The 18,089-nt window shown below is 40.7% G+C and overlaps 1 protein-coding gene across 1 annotated transcript in view; it reads right to left on the reverse strand.

The window, feature by feature from the left end:
- Nucleotides 1-18,089, reverse strand: part of SYNE1 (spectrin repeat containing nuclear envelope protein 1) — a 503,778-nt gene that overhangs the window by 125,195 nt on the left and 360,494 nt on the right. The window contains exons 96-97 of the mRNA XM_084624934.1: nt 14,693-14,866; nt 8,683-8,874 (exon numbers count right to left, since the gene is read on the reverse strand). Coding sequence (XP_084481060.1) covers nt 8,683-8,874; nt 14,693-14,866 — 366 coding nt within the window. The remainder of the gene's footprint in view (nt 1-8,682; nt 8,875-14,692; nt 14,867-18,089) is intronic.

Here is an 18,089-nt window from a genome sequence, read left to right on the forward strand (position 1 = left end):
GTATATTCAAAGTTAGCACCTATTAAATATCTAGATATAGAAATACCAGGCTATCATGAAAGACTTCCTCCTGTTTTTTTTTTTTTCTTTACTGATTCCAAAACTTCAAAATCTACACCTAGGGCCCAGCCCCTCTTCCCTTTTGATTTTTGCTTTATGCATCTCATTTTTGTAGATGTGACTCCTTGGATACAGGTTTTACCCATGATTCAGCTGTCATTCTGAATCAAGCTTGGCCACTCAAGTGCTCTAGAGAGAGCTGAATATGCTCCCATGATGGGGAATGAACTTCAAGTCCAACTTGGTCCCTTGTTTTCTTTCAGGGACAGGGAACAGCACAGGTGCAATGCCATCAACTAATGGAAAAGGAAACAAGATGGTCTCATGTCTCACTGCACTTGTAGCTGATAATGACCCATCAGTGATTGGACTTGAACTCTGATATGGACTGCTGTCACATGGCACTGCAGTTGCAGGCATTCAGACAACAACATAGAAAGAAGCCTAAGGTTTTTCTTTCTGATGGACAATTCAATAGCTCTGGTGAACAGGAGTGGTCCTGGTGTGGGGTTGGGTGGTGTTAGAAGGTGAAAATTGTAAGGGGGACAAAAATTAAGTGGTCTTTCATCAAGACCTGCTGTTAACCCCACGCCTCACTCCATTGTGGTTAAGTCTTCTATTCTCCTTGAAGATTAGCTGGATGTAGGGAAACTGCTATGAAGCCTTTAGCAAAGCTGGTAGGTAGATAGGGAATGAAGCGTGGGGGGTCCCAGGCAAAGCAAAGCAAGGGTTATTTTCCAGTTTTACTTATCTGATTAAAAATATGACAATTTTCCTGAGACAAGTATATAGATTTCTCTATCTCCTACTACTATTTGAAGGACTTTTGAAAGAAATGAATAGTTTCTCATTGAATCTCAAATTAATCTTGGTGAGGAAGAAATGAAGGGAAGCTATTGTTTGAATGGAGAAAGACACACTTTTTCTAAATGGTACAGAAAGCTTATCAATGGCTAGAGACTGATTTGAACTAGATTCTTAAAGCATCCTCTTCGCTAGGAGGAGTGTTCAGCTACCAAGGGGACAGGTGCTACACAAAACTAAAATAAACAAATTGAAGGCCTTGGATGCATGCTAAGTAATAAAACCACACCAAGGTTTGAAAATGGAACATTACAAGACAAGCTTGTTTCAGATTTTTTTTTTCAGTCTATGGAAATAAGAAATAAATAAATATGAGAGAGCCTTTGGAATTTGTAGATCCAGGAGTAAAACATGTACTGCAAAGTGTGTGTGTGTGTATTCTAGCTTATATATATATATATATATATAAGCTAGAATACACATGTTCTAGCACTAACCTCCTATGTTTAGTTGTGTCTGTTTTAATTATTCCCAAATCATAGACGATAAAAGGTAATGAACACATTAACATTTCAATTTGAATTGTATTTGATAGAACTTTTTTTGTTTATTGGCTTGTAAGTACTCAGAAAAACCAAGATTCAAAATTGGTATCAATTATTTTTTAATCTTTATAGGCAATTTATTTACTACAATGTACTTTTGAATGCATAAAGTAAATAAACTTAAAAAAACAGAAACTGTTTGCTGCTAATGTATTTCAGTTAGAATAACTTTGTGTGTTAAGTGTAACTATACTAGGTGTAAATTTTGATAGAAATGTGATCTGTGTGGTGACTGTGTCCCTTTAAAATATGCAATTTTATACTGTTTGCTTTGAAAGACTAAGTATTGCACTGCTTACAGAGCTACAAGAAATGGAAAAAAATACAAACAAGACAACTGCGAAAGAATCTAACAGTCACTGAATTTCTAAGAAACTGGGGACATATTCTGCCCCCAGAGGGGCACATACAACTTCCACTGATTTCACTGGGAGCCAAATATGTGAATTCAATGGTAAATTTAGGCCTCTGCTTGATTTTTAAAAGGCTACATGAAAGTTAGCCAACAACAACACTTCAGTAAATATACTGAATTTGTGGTTAGTGGGCTTTTAACCTTAGCTGAACTATACAAATTTGGGAACTTTCTAAGGAATAAAACAACATTTTTCAGTCTTTTATTGCATTAGAAAAAATAAGTGCTTCATTGGGAGTTGTGGGTGCTTAGCCTTTCTGAAAATCAGGCCATTTATTTAGATGCTGATTTATGGACATACAAGCCTAAATTTAGACATCACTTTTGAAAATTCTTGCCATTATCTTTACCATTTTCCTCATCTTTGCCCTCTGCTTCACCATTCCTGGTTGCAAGCGCATGATTTAGGGGGGCTACAGTGGATTGGGCCTAGGATGGCAGATGGAAAGAGGATCTGACCTGTAAACATTTATTTGAATCTCTATGGCTTACAGGTCTCTGCTTCCTTCCTACCCCCAGCCTTTGTCTCCCTCGCCCCTCTTGCTCAGTCCCTTCTAAACCTTTCCACTGAGCACCTCCTTTTCCCAGCTTCATTCAAGAACTTCTCTCACCTTTTTTTTCTGACTCTTTGGCTCCCATGCACTCATAGAATCCCTGCTTCCTGCTCAGTGAGGGGGAAGGAGCAGAATGAGGCTGGGACATAGACTCAGGGACTGGGGAAAAGGCAGAGAGAAGAGATGACATGGTTCCCCATATAAGAGTGAGAAGTGGATGAAGGGGCCAGGAAGTGGAATCAGGGAGAAGTGGTGAAATTGGGCAGTGGAATGAGGATGGGCTGCAGGGGAAACTGGTTAGCAATTCACTGTGTAGCTGGTGCTGGTGGAGTGTAAGAGGCTCCTCCACTCCCTAGGAAAGGCTAGTGCTGCCTCTGCGCTTACCCTTTTGGACCCATAGCACTCTATGAACCTCCCCTCTAATCCTTCTCCTCTCCACCTTCCTAACCAATAGGAGCCCCCATTGCAGGAGGAGCACCAGGAAGTTCCAAAGGGGTCTTAAAAGGATCTAGATCTCCGTGCAGAAGAGGCAGATCACCGTAACTGCTCCTTTACATTCTGACCCTCATATCAGCTGACCCCACACATTCCTGCAACCAGGAAGTGGAGCCATCTGGAAGAAAAGCAGAGAAAAAACAAGGTCAACACAGCATTTTATTTCATATTATTGCCCCAAATACGTGTAGCTTGAAGGTAGTCTCACAGCATAAAAGTTTGAAAGATATTGTATGGTATGACTGCTAAACTCTGCAATGGATAGCTGCAAAAAATTATTTGGATCCCTTCTGATCTAAGAGCTTTTAGGGTATTTCCACAGCTTCCTTTTGTTTTTGTCTGTTACTTGGAGCATCTGAAGCTACTAAGCGCATCCCCTGGGTGGTGGATGGGGAAGTATCCACAAGATTGTGCTGGGTGCTGGTAATCCTATGATGTAAAAATTAACTTCCTACAGAAATGAACGACAGGAGCCATACAGAGTGTGCAGCAGGCTTGAACAAGAGATCAACTTCATGTGAAGAATATGAGAGGCACTGAAAAAAAAATCACTGAGAACAATATATAAAGCTTCTAAAACAGCTCAAGTAATTACCAAAATGGATAGCTACTAGCTGGATGTCATTGGAATCAGTGAGTGCAGATAAACAAGTTTGTTTCTCTAAAGTATAATTTGTTCAAATAAAACCATCATATATTCAAGGAATGTGGATCATAGACTTGAAGCTGACATAGCAATCCAAATGCTGAATGAAGTAGGAACCAGTCCATGAAAAAATTATTAGAGTTCACTTTTAGATTAGATTCTTCAAGCTAGTGGTTACACAGTGCAAAAATCCAGTTGTGGAAAAAAATGCTTTTTATGATTTGTTACAAGATGCCTTAATTAATGTCCCAAAACATGGTATCATAGTGACTATGTGTGATTTTAATACAAACACTGGAATGAACAATGATGGGTTAGATAAAGTTATGGGCAAGTGCAGCAGGGGTTTGGAAATGAACCAAAACGGTGAACAATTCGTAGAAATTTGCAGTATGAACAACTTTGTGATAGATGGGAAAATATTTCCTCAAAGAAATCCAGAAAGTGACATGGAACTCCCAAGACGGTACTACAAAGAATCAGATAGATCGCTTCTGCATTTCAAGAACATTTCACAGGTGCGCACAAGGGAGCAGATGTGGTCCGTGACCATAACTTTTGCATCACTGAATTGAAGATCAAGTTTAAGAGGAAGAAGAAGGTTAAAAGAAGACAATGCATCAATAGCACACAATCAAAAAGACCCAAACACAAAAGGTGCTTTTCAGCTTGAGCTGAAGAACAGGTGCAGTGTTCTAATGGAGTTAGTTGAAGAAAACCCAGATGCTGATATTCTGAGGGAAAACATCAGAGCTTCTATCCAGGCAATGCAAAGACATTTTAATAACAAAATCTAAAAGGGAAGAATGGGTTAATGATGTTACTTGGACAGCAGTGGATAAGAGAATAACTATAAAGCAAAAACCCATTAATGCTAAGACATGTCAAGAGACAAGCAAGTGGCAAGAAGAATACAGAACTCTAGACAGAGATAAAAAGGAGTCTAGAAGAGAACAAAGTGCATACATGGATAGAAAATGTCAAGAGACTGAAAATGCTACCCAAAGCGGTGATCTTATAACCTTGTATAAGACAATCACACAGCTAACAGGAAACTTTAGCAGTACTGGAAGCCTGTCAGAGATGTAAATGTTAAGACTCTTAATACAGAACAACAACAAAAGGAAAAGATAGGAAGAATATTTTCAGACTGTTTTAAATAGAACAAGCCCAAGTTAACTACTAGAAATGCCTGATGAAGACCTACCACTGGAGCTTGATATGGGAAGAAATGGAAGACTCATCAGTAAACTCCAAAATGGGAAAGCAGCAGAGAGGATAACATTACTGGAGAGATGCTTAAAGCAAGTGACAAAACGGCCCTCCAAACTTCTCTTGTCTTCTTGGATAGACTATGGAATGAAGAAAAGAACCCAACCCAGTGGAGGAGAGGCTTTACAGTAAAACTGCCAAAGAAGAGTGACCATACTAACTACAATAACTAGAGAGGAATCACATTACGCTCAGTACCTGGAAAAATCATGTGTACTATCATCCTGGAATGTAACAAGAAACAACTAGACCTTCAACCTGAAGAGGAATAAGCAGGTTTTAGACCACTGAGATCATGTGAAGACCATATTGTTGTTCTCAGACATATTCTAGAACAAAATGTGGAATTGGCAAGGACCTCTTGTGATAAATTTTACAGATCTCCAGAAGGCTTTTGACAGCATACATAAGGACAGTCTTTGGAAAATTATGGCATACTACAGAATACCAGCAAAAATAATTAGAATAATCAAGGATCTATATTATAATGCTGAATACGTAGTCAGAGATAGTGACAACATCAGCAAATGGTTTGCAGTGACAACTGAAGTAAGGTAAACGTGTATTATGTCCCCACTATTGTTTGCACTGGTCATTGACTTTGCCATGAGGACAATAACCACAGAAGGCAACTAGGAATTTTATGGACAAACGATAGAATACAATCGGATGAACTCATTTTGGCTGAACTCATTGTCCTGCCTCAGTTCAACACATTACTTAATAGAAGAAAAGACAGAGCTTTTAGCAGAAACAGCAAAACAAGTTCGTTTGTCTATCCACAAGGGAAAGAGAAAATATATGGCTATCAATGTCCACAAAATAACGATTTGAATGGACAAAGAAACACTAGAAGTAGTAAGTAATTTAATCTTTCTAGGGAGCGAGTTGTGCAATGATGGTGACATCAAACTTGATTTCAAGCAACAAATATCAAAAGCAGCAAACAATTTTCATACACTTGAAACAGATTTGGAGAAGTTGCATGATTGGCACTGACAGAAAATTTTTTAACTTTTTTAACGCTGGCATCATGTCAGTCCTCCTTTATGGAGCAGGGTCATGGAAATCTACAACAGAAATTGATAAGATCAACTCACTCATGCCTGTGGACGATATTCAGAGTCCATTGGAAAGAGTTTCTTACAATATCAGAGTCTAAGTAGAGTAAACCAATCTAAAGCATCAAACATGGTAAGACAATGACGATGATGGACATATTTAGGACACATTTTAAGTATGCCACCACCATGACTTCCATGGGAAGTGATAATATGGATATTACCTGTAAAGAGAAAAAGGGGGCAATCTAGAGAAACATTAAGCAGAACAACAGAGAAAGAAGTATATCCATAAACATGATACTCAAAACGCCTGAACAGACCAGCACAGGCCCTAAATGAAAGGCAGAAACTGGTGGATGCCCTGTGCATCAGAGGGTGTGGGAAGATAAAGAAAGAATTTTGTCTGCAAAATGGTTTGTGCTCATCAAAGTAGTTTAACTTCTCCAGCGTATTCGAGAGCAAATTATTAGGATAGGTACAGGCGCAGAGCAAGAGAGCATTGCAGCAGTTTATATACTGGGTCACATTTGCAGCAGGGGGCTGTGGGGGGGGAGAGAGGGGGCGGAGTGAAGCACGTCAGAGGACACAATGCTTCCTGGGTCTCCTTGAGGGACAGGGGTAAAGTGGCTGCTATAATATTACTTGGGACAGAGCAACATGCATTCCCTTCATTGCTATCTAGCTCTATTGTCTGGTGTAGGTTGAGGAGAGACCTTCTTCTTACCACTCTCTGTGGCTGTCTTGTACCCAAGGGAAGTGATGATAAGCCTGTGATTTTATTTTTGCATTTTCATCTGATGAGAGCAATAATGGTCTTGGCACATAACATCTCCTCAGGATCAGTGATCAGCTGGGGTTAATGTTCCTCTACTATATTTCAGGCCATCAGCTTCTCTGATCATTAATCCACAGGAAATGCCTTATGCCTTGGTCACTTAATCAAGGAAATAATTATAAGGTGAGAATCATGAATTTAAGAGAAGAGAGGATGCAATGTAACTTGTAACTTCTTGAAAGAGAAGTTCAGACTAGGAAATTATTATAAGAAGGGGTCATTTACTAAAATATCCTTCACTGATCAGATAATCAGTTTAAACCTCTCTTCTAAAAAGGTTTCAGAGTAACAGCCGTGTTAGTGTGTATTTGCAAAAAGAAAAGGAGTACTTGTGGCACCTTAGAGACTAACCAATTTATTTGAGCATAAGCTTTCGTGAGCTACAGCTCACTTCATCGGATGCTCAAATAAATTGGTTAGTCTGTAAGGTGCCACAAGTACTCCTTTTCTTTCTTCTAAAAAGTTAGATGATACACAGCTTCCTCTATCTTCTTATGTTCATGACCTGCAACTGAAGTCCTAAAAGCTAAAATAGCTGCTTACATGGATATAAAAACTTTCAAGAACATGGTCTTTAAATAAAATGGAAGTGTTGCATTTATGTAACATTTTGGGGTAAGCAGTTGATTTAAGTCTGGTAATAATTTTAAATTATAACGAAAATTATCTTAATATTAGCAAAGTAGCCAAAAATTCTGTAAATAAGCTTACAATAAAACTGGGGTTCATTAATCTTATCGTATTTAAAAACCCAACATTGCAAGAAATCAAGTTTTGATACCAATTACTATCTTTGCATTTTGCCAGTGATTTTATATGACTTATATATGACAATATTATACCTCAGCACACTGCTGGTAACATTTATTTAATTTGTATAATCATGAGGTTTACTATGCAAGAATAATGTTGAAGGGGTACTTGGGATGAAATGTTTTCTTTTCAGAATAAAAAATTCTCAACACATCTAATACCAAATCTGAACAACAAAACCATGATATCTGCTTTTTTGAAAAAAATTTTTTTCTTTTTTTTTTGCGCTCTTCTGTATGACACTAGAACTAAAAATAGTTCCTAGTGCACCTAGTAACTTTTCAAGCTAAGTGCTCCATAAACTTTAATCTATATTACAATATAGACATTTTTTGAAGCTTATCATGTATTTGATTTGCACACCCAAAGGCTAGAGAAGAAGAAGAAAATATCCCAGAGCAAGCAAATTCAAAACGAAAAGCCAGTCTGTCATGTTATATGTTGACTTCCTTGTGTGCTTTCACTTCTCCCCATGCTAATTTAGCCTAAAGAATAAATAAGATAACTTTTAAAACAAAAGACATTATCTAGATGCATTAGGTACAGTCATATGGCTGGAAATAATATCATAAAACAATATTCAGGTTAAATCTGTCAATCTTTGTTCCTCATTTCTTCAAGAGAGAGAATACTTATCTAGTTGGATGATACTAGTTACCGATTGCAATATTTAAAAATATGTTCCATTATTTTGTTGATGATTTGTTTCTTGTAAAGCCCACAATGCATTGTATGGAAATAAGTAAGTAGAGTCCCTGCCCCAGAGAGCATACAATCTACAACAGACAAAAGACTGGGGACAAGGGTTCAGTAAATTGAGGCCAACTAATCAAATAGTATGTTATTGCTGTCTAGTAAAGATACTGATATAAAAATAGCGTAATTAATTATGAAATCAATGATCTGTGTTATAACATGCAAATATTAAGCTACAGCTTGCTAGAGAAATTATGTATATGTTTTAGCATCCTGCTATTTGTTGTTTTAAGATGTGTAACTTACTTTATCACGGTCAAACATTTCTTAACTCCCCCTCCCAATTGTCTGAAACCCCCTACCACAATTGTTAATGGGGAAAAATACTGGTCCCTTCAAAGCCAATTACAAAGAGCTGCTTACTTGAATGTTGATTTGTTTGTCATGCAGCACTCTCTGCAGCTCCAGAAGGCTTCCCTTTAAAGTTCTGAGCTTTACGGCCAACAGCTCTGCCTCATCCTTTGTGTGTGCCTTTCCTTCCATGAGCAGGTTCTCATTGTGCACAGAGAGCTCTGACAAGGCCACCACCTTCTGTTCAATTTCCACCAGCATGTTCTGCAGCAGCAAAAACAAAGAGGCAAATTCATACATTTTCCAGCATCCACCAAGCTTCCTGGCAAGGAGACCTGTGGCCTACCTCATCCTCTTCCAAACTAAAGATTTTCCTTGTTTTGCTCTCCAGCCCCCTCCAGAGTCCTCAGGAATATACTTGCAACCCTTTGCATGTCTTGACTTTTTATTTAAAATTTTAAAAGAAGTTCACTGAAAAGTTGGCTTATTTGAAACAGAAAATGTGCTGCAAAGGAGACACTCTTTTTTGCATTTCAACGGCCACTGTGGCTAAGATGCCTAGTGGCTATTCCATTCTTTCTGTGCTGGACAGTGACACCACTGCATAGGACAATAAATGGCTACTCCTTTCCTCTTCATTGAATATACAACAAGAAAGAAATCACACTCTCTGCTTTCCCACCCTCCTTCCCCCAGGTTGCTGTGTCTGTATTGATAAGCTTCTCTTCTCACTGTTTGCCTTTTCTGATTGGTGCTTGAATGGCCCTGAGATCCTCTATATAATCCTCTTTAGTCTAGAGAGCGATTTACAGAGACAAATCTGTGGCTTACTTGTTTTCATAATCTATTTTCCTGATATGCAGTTCACTATTTATTTATTACATAGATAATGAGGCACATTTTGCTGCTTCCAAATTAAAATATCATATTAGATTTTTACTCAGATTTAGTCAGATAACAAAAGTGCGTTTCCATTTTCCACAGCACCTGTCAAGTGCTCTAGAGCAGGGGTTCTCAAACTGGGGGTCAGAACCCTCAGGGGGTCGTGAGCTGTCAGTCTCAACCCCAAACCCCACTTTGCCTCCAGCATTTATAATGGTGTTAAATATATAAAAAGTGTTAATTTATAAAGGGGCTTCCTTTGTGAAAGGGGTCACCACTATAAAAGTTTGAGAACTACTGCTCTAGAGGCTTTGCTCTCTGAAGGAACGTGTGCTGTAAAGATGGGCAGAACTTGAAAAAAATGAAAACGTTTGTTAAATTTGTTACACAAAGGATTGTGTTGTGAGTTTTGAAACACAGGCAATTTAAAGTACCATTACTTGAAGAGCAGTACTAATTTTTCCACACCAGATTAGCGACTGCTTTTTCACTAATTCATTTCCTAGAGCTTACATACAAATGATAAATCATACCATCATTTTATTTTAACTTCAAAGTGTTGGTCTACAGAAGAACAAGAATGAACAGTGAGATCATGGCAGGATTGGATAGACTGGAAATTCAAGTACTGAAGAGGTCTTAAAGACTGGAAACATGATTTGATTCTAATCTCTATTACATCAATTTTACACCAGTGTAACACCACTAACTTCAACAAAGTTACTCATGATTTACCCCAGGGTAGTTGAGCTCTGAATCAGTGCATAAAGGAAGACTAACCAGCACAGAAATCAGGGACCAAACCAGGGCTTAGATCATCATACCAGGATCTCCAGTACTCTAGGATTACCCCAAAAAGAGTATTACCAGTCCTTTTGGGGGAAATCATGTTAAAACATTATTTAAAAAAGAGTTTGCTTCTCCAGTTATGCACATCAAGGATTATCCTGAGCATCCACAGAGAGAGGTACTAATTACCTGGAAAACTACCTCTACATTACAGGACCCGGGTGGTTCTTTGGCTATGTAATGATTGTTAAATCTGAGCACCACACCTAGCTGTGTGAGTTTTAATCCAACCTAGGGTAGAAATCTGAAGTGAAAAAAGCAGGCATGATGTTCCAATCTACCTCTATCAAACTGGGATTTTTATTTTGGGAAAATATAATCTGAATACAGCAGAATATTCAGAATTGTCAAGACCAGCATGTGGGCAGTCTGACTTAGTGGTCAGAGCAGGAGTTGGGAGCCAAGCAGGATCAGATACCAGGAGGTCAGCGTCTGAGACAGACCAGAGGGCAGACCGAGAGTTAGGTGCCAGGAGGGATGCAGGGTCAGGTTACCAGGAAATTAGTGACAATAGGAGCAGGTACTGCAGGAGAAGGAGTCCTAAACAGAGGAAACCCAGTTGTGCAAACAACTTCCTTCCCCTGTGCTCAGTTTAAATACAAGCAGAGAACCAATCAGGACCCCCAGAGATCCGCCAATCAGAGCCCAGCACGGGAGTCCTTTGTTGGAGTTCAGATTCTAGTTGTGCAACTGTTAGCAGATCCCTGGATAGCAGGTTGGAGCTTATTGGTACCTATAAGCCCTATGAACCAGGGTTTGAGACCTCTGATTCCTAAGAAGAAGGCACCAAAACTACTTCTTAAAAAGAAAAACTACCCAAACAAATGCACGCTTGGAAGGGAGGGCACTTGGGAGGGGGGTGAAGAAGCAGTGTGAAACACTTAAAAGGGAGACATGGGGCTGGGAGAATAGGGGCAGGGGCACCTATCATCTCCCCATTTCTGTGTGTACCACAGTCAGAAGGCCCCCAGCCCATCTACAGGAATGTGACACCCCCCCATAGGAGCCAGGTTCTGGAGGGGGCTCGCCTATCTGAGGGTCTGAGCCCTGCTCACTGTCCCCCATGTGTGTGTGCCCAGAGCTTGGGGTCCCTGAACATATATGACGGTATGACCCATCCTTCTCGTCCCCAACATGAGCCAGGTTCTGTAGGGGCTTGGTTTTCTGGGAGGGTTGGGCCCTTCTCCCTACTTTTTAATATGTAAACTGGGATCCGGGGGTCTCTGCCTCCCTGCTGGAGTCTGACTGTCTGAGCCCTGCTGCACTGTGTCTGTGCTAGGATCCGGGGCACCTGCCCATCTAGGGGAGGGTTAACCTTCCATCCTTAGCCCATCATGTAAGCCAGGTTCTTGACTTTCTGCAGATATCTGAGCCCCTTTCCCTCTGCTACCCCTCATGTGAGCTGGGATTTGGGGCGTCTTGACCCTCTAAGGGGATCTGAGCCCATCTTTCTACTCTCCCCACTCTGCGAACCAGGGTCTGGGGAGGTCCTGACCCTCTGGTTTGGGAGCTTAGAACAGGCATGCTTGGAGCATGCCCCAAGAACACAGGGCTGAGTCGGGTGAGGAGTGGAGATTGGATATGCCTGACATGTATCAGAAAGTCTCCAGCATGGTGAAGGTGAGATGGGAACACCTACTGACATGAATGGAGTAATTCACAAGTCTCAAAGCTCTTGTTTCAGGCTGTATTCATCTCCATTTCTCTTTCTCTTGCTAACAGATGTGTAGAGCCCCTCCCCAGAGTTAAGGTTAAGGCCAGCTTTTGGTTTAAAGGATGACTCTTCTAAATGTTCTAAAATCTATGTGCTTATACAGATTGTCTTGAAAATTGTTATGCCTCATGAGACCATAGGGTAGGATCAGTGATCCAAATGTGGGCTTGTTTGAGCAAGGGGTTCCTGAGAGACAGCCCCCAGAAGAAACAACAACATTGCATTAAGTTTAGAGATTCTAGAAACTTTGAAGTTTGAAACCCACCCTGGGCTGAAATCTGAGAAAGAGCTGGGGAAAATCTGGGGAAAATCTGCTTCTGTCAAGTGTTGATGTGGGTTTATTTATTTTTGTTTTTCTGAAAACTGTCATCTGTGTACAGAGAGGAATATTCAAAAGACGCTGAAACTATTTTTGAAAAGAAAATAAATTACACGTGCATTCAAATGCTTACTGAGAGGGGAGCGGTGATTGGACTAAGAATGCGGGGAAAGGGGGTTGAGTCTGCAGCTAGGGATGGGGACATTAAGGGGAATGGAGTAAATGGGAATGGGTGGTAGGTCAGGGCCTAAGATAAGGGGAAAGTGGGTTGCAGTCAGGGGAAGAAGATGACAGAGGCTGGAGAATGTGAGAGGTAGCAGAAGATGATGCTGTTGTCAGTCCTCTCAGAGCCTGCTATGCTGAATTCTCCCCTTCTGGGGATGTGCTGAGATCTGGGACAGTCCTACCCCTCTTCAGGGGTCTGAGCCCTCTCCCTGCCCACTGTGTGTTCTAGGAGACCATGCTCCTCTTACAGCTGGAATTTCAGGTGGGGGAAATAAAGTTAATACAAACTTAAACACCTGAAATCGAGAAAGTGAATAGTTAATAATATACACATTACCCCAGTGTGGGGGCTGGTCCATGTGTGGGGGAAGGGCCAGGGTTGGGAGAGCGGTGGACTAGAACATAGATAGGTTGAGATTTCTTGGAACAGCCCTGTTAGCAACGACACATTGCAAACATTTCAAACCCTGACCATCATCCCCATTCCACTATACAAAACAAACAGGAGGGGGGAGGAGCACTGAGGAATTACATAGCAGCCATGCGGCCTAGTGGAAAGACCACTGAACTGAGACTATTGCTACTCTGTGACTGGCCTGCTGGGTGACGTGGGCAAGCCACTTCCCCTCTGTCTCTCAGCTGTAGAATGGGGATAATGATATAAAGTCTGTTGAGATCTAGTGATGAAACACTGTATGAAGGCTAGGTCTTTTGATTATTATCTAGCCACAGTAGAATATCAACTGCAAACCTAGGTGAAAACCACAACTGCCTAAATGACCACTACCTCCTACCAACAAACATTTCTCTCTTTAAAAACTAGGAAATTAAATGGCAAAAGACTACATCAATGCAGAGTTAGGCTGCCCAGTGATAGCTTGTGTCCTTCCAGAACATCGAGTTCAGCACAACTCAAACTTCTGAAAATCAGGACATACCAAGTTCAGGTAAACACCTAACCAACTTCAACTCTGTCCTCTTTGAGCGATGCCTCACAACACCCACAACACATATACTCCCACTCTGCCTTTTCGCTGCAAAGGACAGGTTCTACCTGCACCTGTACTATGCTCAAACACGGAGCCTACTTGTCCAACACAATACTACACTTGTAAAATGTAACAGCCGCTTCCTATCCTTATATAGCCCCTTCCCACTTGCACACAGGATACCACCTAAACCTGTATTTTCCTCCTCTCATCATTACCTCCACAGACAGCTCTCATACCTCAAGACATGGCAAGATGACCCCAGTGCCCTGCTGCTGGCACCACCTTCACAATTATGTATTGCAGAGATGCAGACCTCAAGGTACACATGCACCTTTTTCCTTTGATGCCTCACATCGGGGGACTCAGATCCAGATCTCCTCATAACCCAATCACAGTTCTTCCAAGCTGCTCCAACTTACTCTTCCGCCATTCAGAACAGCTACACTCACACAGTGAAGGCAGCTGGAGTGTATGTGGATAATTCCCAGGGGATACTGCCATCTTGAATGGGGGTAGACTTACAGTTGGCTGGGTGTTTACCTAAACTCAGTATTTTCTGGTTTTCAGACGTTTGAGTTTTGCTGAACTCAACGTTCTGGAAGGGCACAAGCTATCACCGGGCATTCTTAACTCTGCCTTAACAAAAGTTTTAAATATTAAGGTTCCATTTTTTGTTGGAAGTTTATAATCCCAAGGATCTCAGTAACCAGGATATAACAGTTTGTTAACATTATGTTTAAATATTGTGCCTTTTAAACATGTTTTGACTGTACTTGATCATTCTTTTTGTAGGTATGTGGGTGGAAAGGGCTTTCCAGGTCCCGCTGTCTATAATTTACCTACTCTTCTACCCCAGTTGGCAACACTTGGGGGTGGTTGGAAAAGGGCCAGTATCTCAGACAGCCCTGGGATGTTTGGCTTTATCAGCTTAGTCTCCCAAAGTCATGGGGTTTACCTCCTACCTCTCCTCCTGGGGCATACTGCTTTGCTGACAGCCAGGGCATCTCTGGGAATAGTTTTTCCCACAGCTGACTCCTCCTTGGCTGGACCACTATTACTCAGTGTAATAGTTGCAGAACTGAACCATGACTTTTGTTTTACCTGACAGTCAACCAGTTGAGCCTCCATGTCCATGGGTTCCTCAGAAGTAATCAAAGTGGTGTCCAAAGAGGCTCTGGTATTGAGTAGCCAATGGTCAAGCTCATCAGCTTCACAGCGATATCTCTGCAGGGCTTGCTCTTGTCGCTGTTCTTCTAGCTGCTCATTGAGTTTTTCCTAGTGGTACAATGTGGGCTGTTATTTGGGGGTCTTTCTTTAGAAATACAATATAAAGCAGATGAGAGGTACCTTAAATGGCAAAAAAGTAGGATGTGAGAAAGGCCATTGCAGCCAGAATGTAGAACCAGTTTTGAAGTTATAACTTCTATATGCAGAACATACAATAAAATAAAATTACCATACTATTCCATCATTAATATTATTCTGTCTTTTTTAAAGGACTACTGATACATCATCTGTTTCTGTCTCGGTCTCTCTTTCACATACAACTTCTGTGTAGTACCTTCTCCAGCCATCATCTGCCCATTCTTGCATAGCAACTGGAAAAATCTTATAATACTACTTCCATCTACAAAAACAGTTATTTGACACCTGGAATTCTCTATTATAAAAGGAGCCAGATTCTCAGCTGGTATAAATTGGTGTAGCTCCACTGCGCTGCTATACATTAGCTGAGGATCTGGCCCAACATTTCCATGACACAGACTGAGTTCATATTTACTCTCTACAGGTATGATCCAAAGCCAATTGAAGTGAATGGGAATCTTTCCATTGAATTAATTGGGCTATGGATCAGGTCCTATTGGGGCTAGGCAAATACTAGACACAGCATATGGTAAGGATCTGGGTAGTTTTCTGGATGTTTATCTTGTTCATTTTATCTTAAAGAAGATTAATTACAGGACAGGACTATTGAGAGAATTCTGCAGTTGGTTAAGTATCTCAGCCAAAGAATACTGAATTTAACACTGTTCAAGTTCTGGTTTACTTGTTAGTTATTTCCACATGTGGAGTAACATGGTCATCCCACACTCATGGCAGTACAATCTGTATATCACACCACTCTAAAAATATTTCTATATTTATGTTCCTTATGGATGTAGGCAGAGCTTGCTTTCTGAACAATAAGAAGAAAAAACAGAGGAAGGCAAGAGCAATAATACCCTCCATTGGCTAAGCCTGTGAAATATTACACAATATCATACTGATGTTCTTCAGTAGGTACAAACAGGATGGGAAATAATGATTGGATTAATACCAGGGGATAAATTTGCTCTGTTACTCTATAAAATCAATACTCTAGTACAACAGAGCAGTATTTGGCCTTGCATTTAGGTAAAATCAGTCATAAGCACTTGCCTCTTTTTATTTACTTGCTATGATCTCCTAAATGCAACTAAGCAACATACAGCCTAGTCCTGCAGAATACAAGCTATACAGAGGGAGGTCCTCACATAAAAGGGTCCTAAGAGCCCTGGTTCTGGTTGAGAGGATTCTCCCAGTTCAGGCACTGTGGAAACAGTCTAAAGGCTGCCTCCTAAGGATTCCTTTTCAAGTCCTGGGGGCACAGGAGGTGTGCCGGGGGTGAAACTGCAGCACTCAGCACCACTACTCACAGGGCAGCCCCTGGAGCTGCCATAATTTAGACAGGGTCCCTGGGCTAAGTTATGCTGGGGGTTCCAGAACAGACCAGGATTGGGAAGCCACATTAGCCTCCTCTCCCTGGGCTGTGAGTTCTGTGCTCTGTCTCTTAGGACATGTCTATACTACAATCTGAAGTGTGACTGCAGCATGGGTAGACATACCCAAACTAGCATGGCTAAAAATAACAGTGAAGATGCAGCAAGATGAGCTAGCAACATGAGTATCTAGGGTTCTGGGCATGCTTGTATAGCCCACACTTAAGTCCATGCCGCCGCATCTACATTGCTATTTTTAGCCATGCTGGCACAGGTAAACCTCTGATTGCGGTTATAGACATATCCAATGACACAGCACAACACAGAAAAGAACCTACCCAGATTCATAATGTGATTGCATTCTCTTACCCGCAAAATTCTGCAACACTTCTGAATGTAAGCAGTTAGTGAAAAATTAAAAATGCCTTCAAGGCCTTAAAGTAATTCTGTTAAAGTCAGTAGTCAGAAAAATGGAAGGGCCCATTTTCCCACTAACTGAAAAAAGCATGTACACAATTTATTGCAAGACTCAACATAAACAGAACAACGTATGAATGCCATCGCTTTCGAACGGTTTTGTTCCTCAGTTTTCCCTCCATCCCTTAATTTCCAGATTGGTTAGCTGGACTCCTGTGTAAAGGTATGTAAAGTCCTTGCCCTTAAAACATTCTAGTATCACCTTAGATAATACTACCTCAGGATGTGAAGCATTTACTTTACTTTACTTCTCCTGAGATAAGTATAATATCTAGGGAACACTGCAAATACTGAACTAATGTTATTTAAGGCAGATTAAAAAAAAATTATGCTTGACCACTGAACGGGGTGATTTGATGCTCTTACTCCCTAAGATTAGGGACTGAACTGCTAAAAAAAATTAAACTGAGGAGTGTTTCTCTGGTGGAAGGGAAAGTGAGAAAAAAAAAAAAACCCTGGGATTGTCCAGTGTTCATTTAACAGGGAGTATTTAAGGATGATTGGCTAACAATTCCTTAAAGTGTGGTTCTACTCTGAACAGTGACGAAGAACGTCACCTTATTACACAATAGTTCTGCTTCCGGTTGGCATTCAAAATCATACCTGCTTATGTAATGATAAAAATGACAGTTTACTGCTTCCAATCACAGAGTTACATTTTGCCCCCCAGTTAACACGTACAACTCCTTTGACGATCCCATGAAGACAACAGAGCATGGATGGATTAGAGAAAGAAGCTTCATCCATTCTGTAAATCTTAGGCACTTTAAAACATAGGGCTTTTCAGAGGTCTGATCACAATTTGCTATCCACGTTTATTCAGGGTGGGCAATGCCTTTTTTTTTGGTTGTGTGGTTTTTGTCATCCCTGCAAGGGCCAGGCTTCTAAAGCCTGAACAATTTTTATTACTGGCAGTGATATGTGAGCTGGAAACAACATTGTTTGCCACTGATATTCTAGAGTGATGTTTCAGGGCTGCCAGCTCTGAACTGGAAATCACTGAGGAACAATACATCTGAAACTTTATATTGCAATTTTTTCAGAGCAACTTGAAGTGTGAGGAGTCAAAGGGGAGGATTCAGAGTAACAGCCGTGTTAGTCTGTATTCGAAAAAAGAAAAGGAGTACTTGTGGCACCTTAGAGACTAACCAATTTATTTGAGCATAAGCTTTTGTGAGCTACAGCTCACTTCATCGGATGCATACTGTGGAAACTGCAGAAGACATTATATACACAGAGACCATGAAACAATACCTCCTCCCACCCCACTCTCCTGCTGGTAA

The sequence above is a fragment of the Lepidochelys olivacea genome, assembly GCF_965140295.1.
Source record: "Lepidochelys olivacea isolate rLepOli2 genome assembly, chromosome: 3".
Lineage (NCBI taxonomy): Eukaryota > Metazoa > Chordata > Testudines > Cheloniidae > Lepidochelys > Lepidochelys olivacea.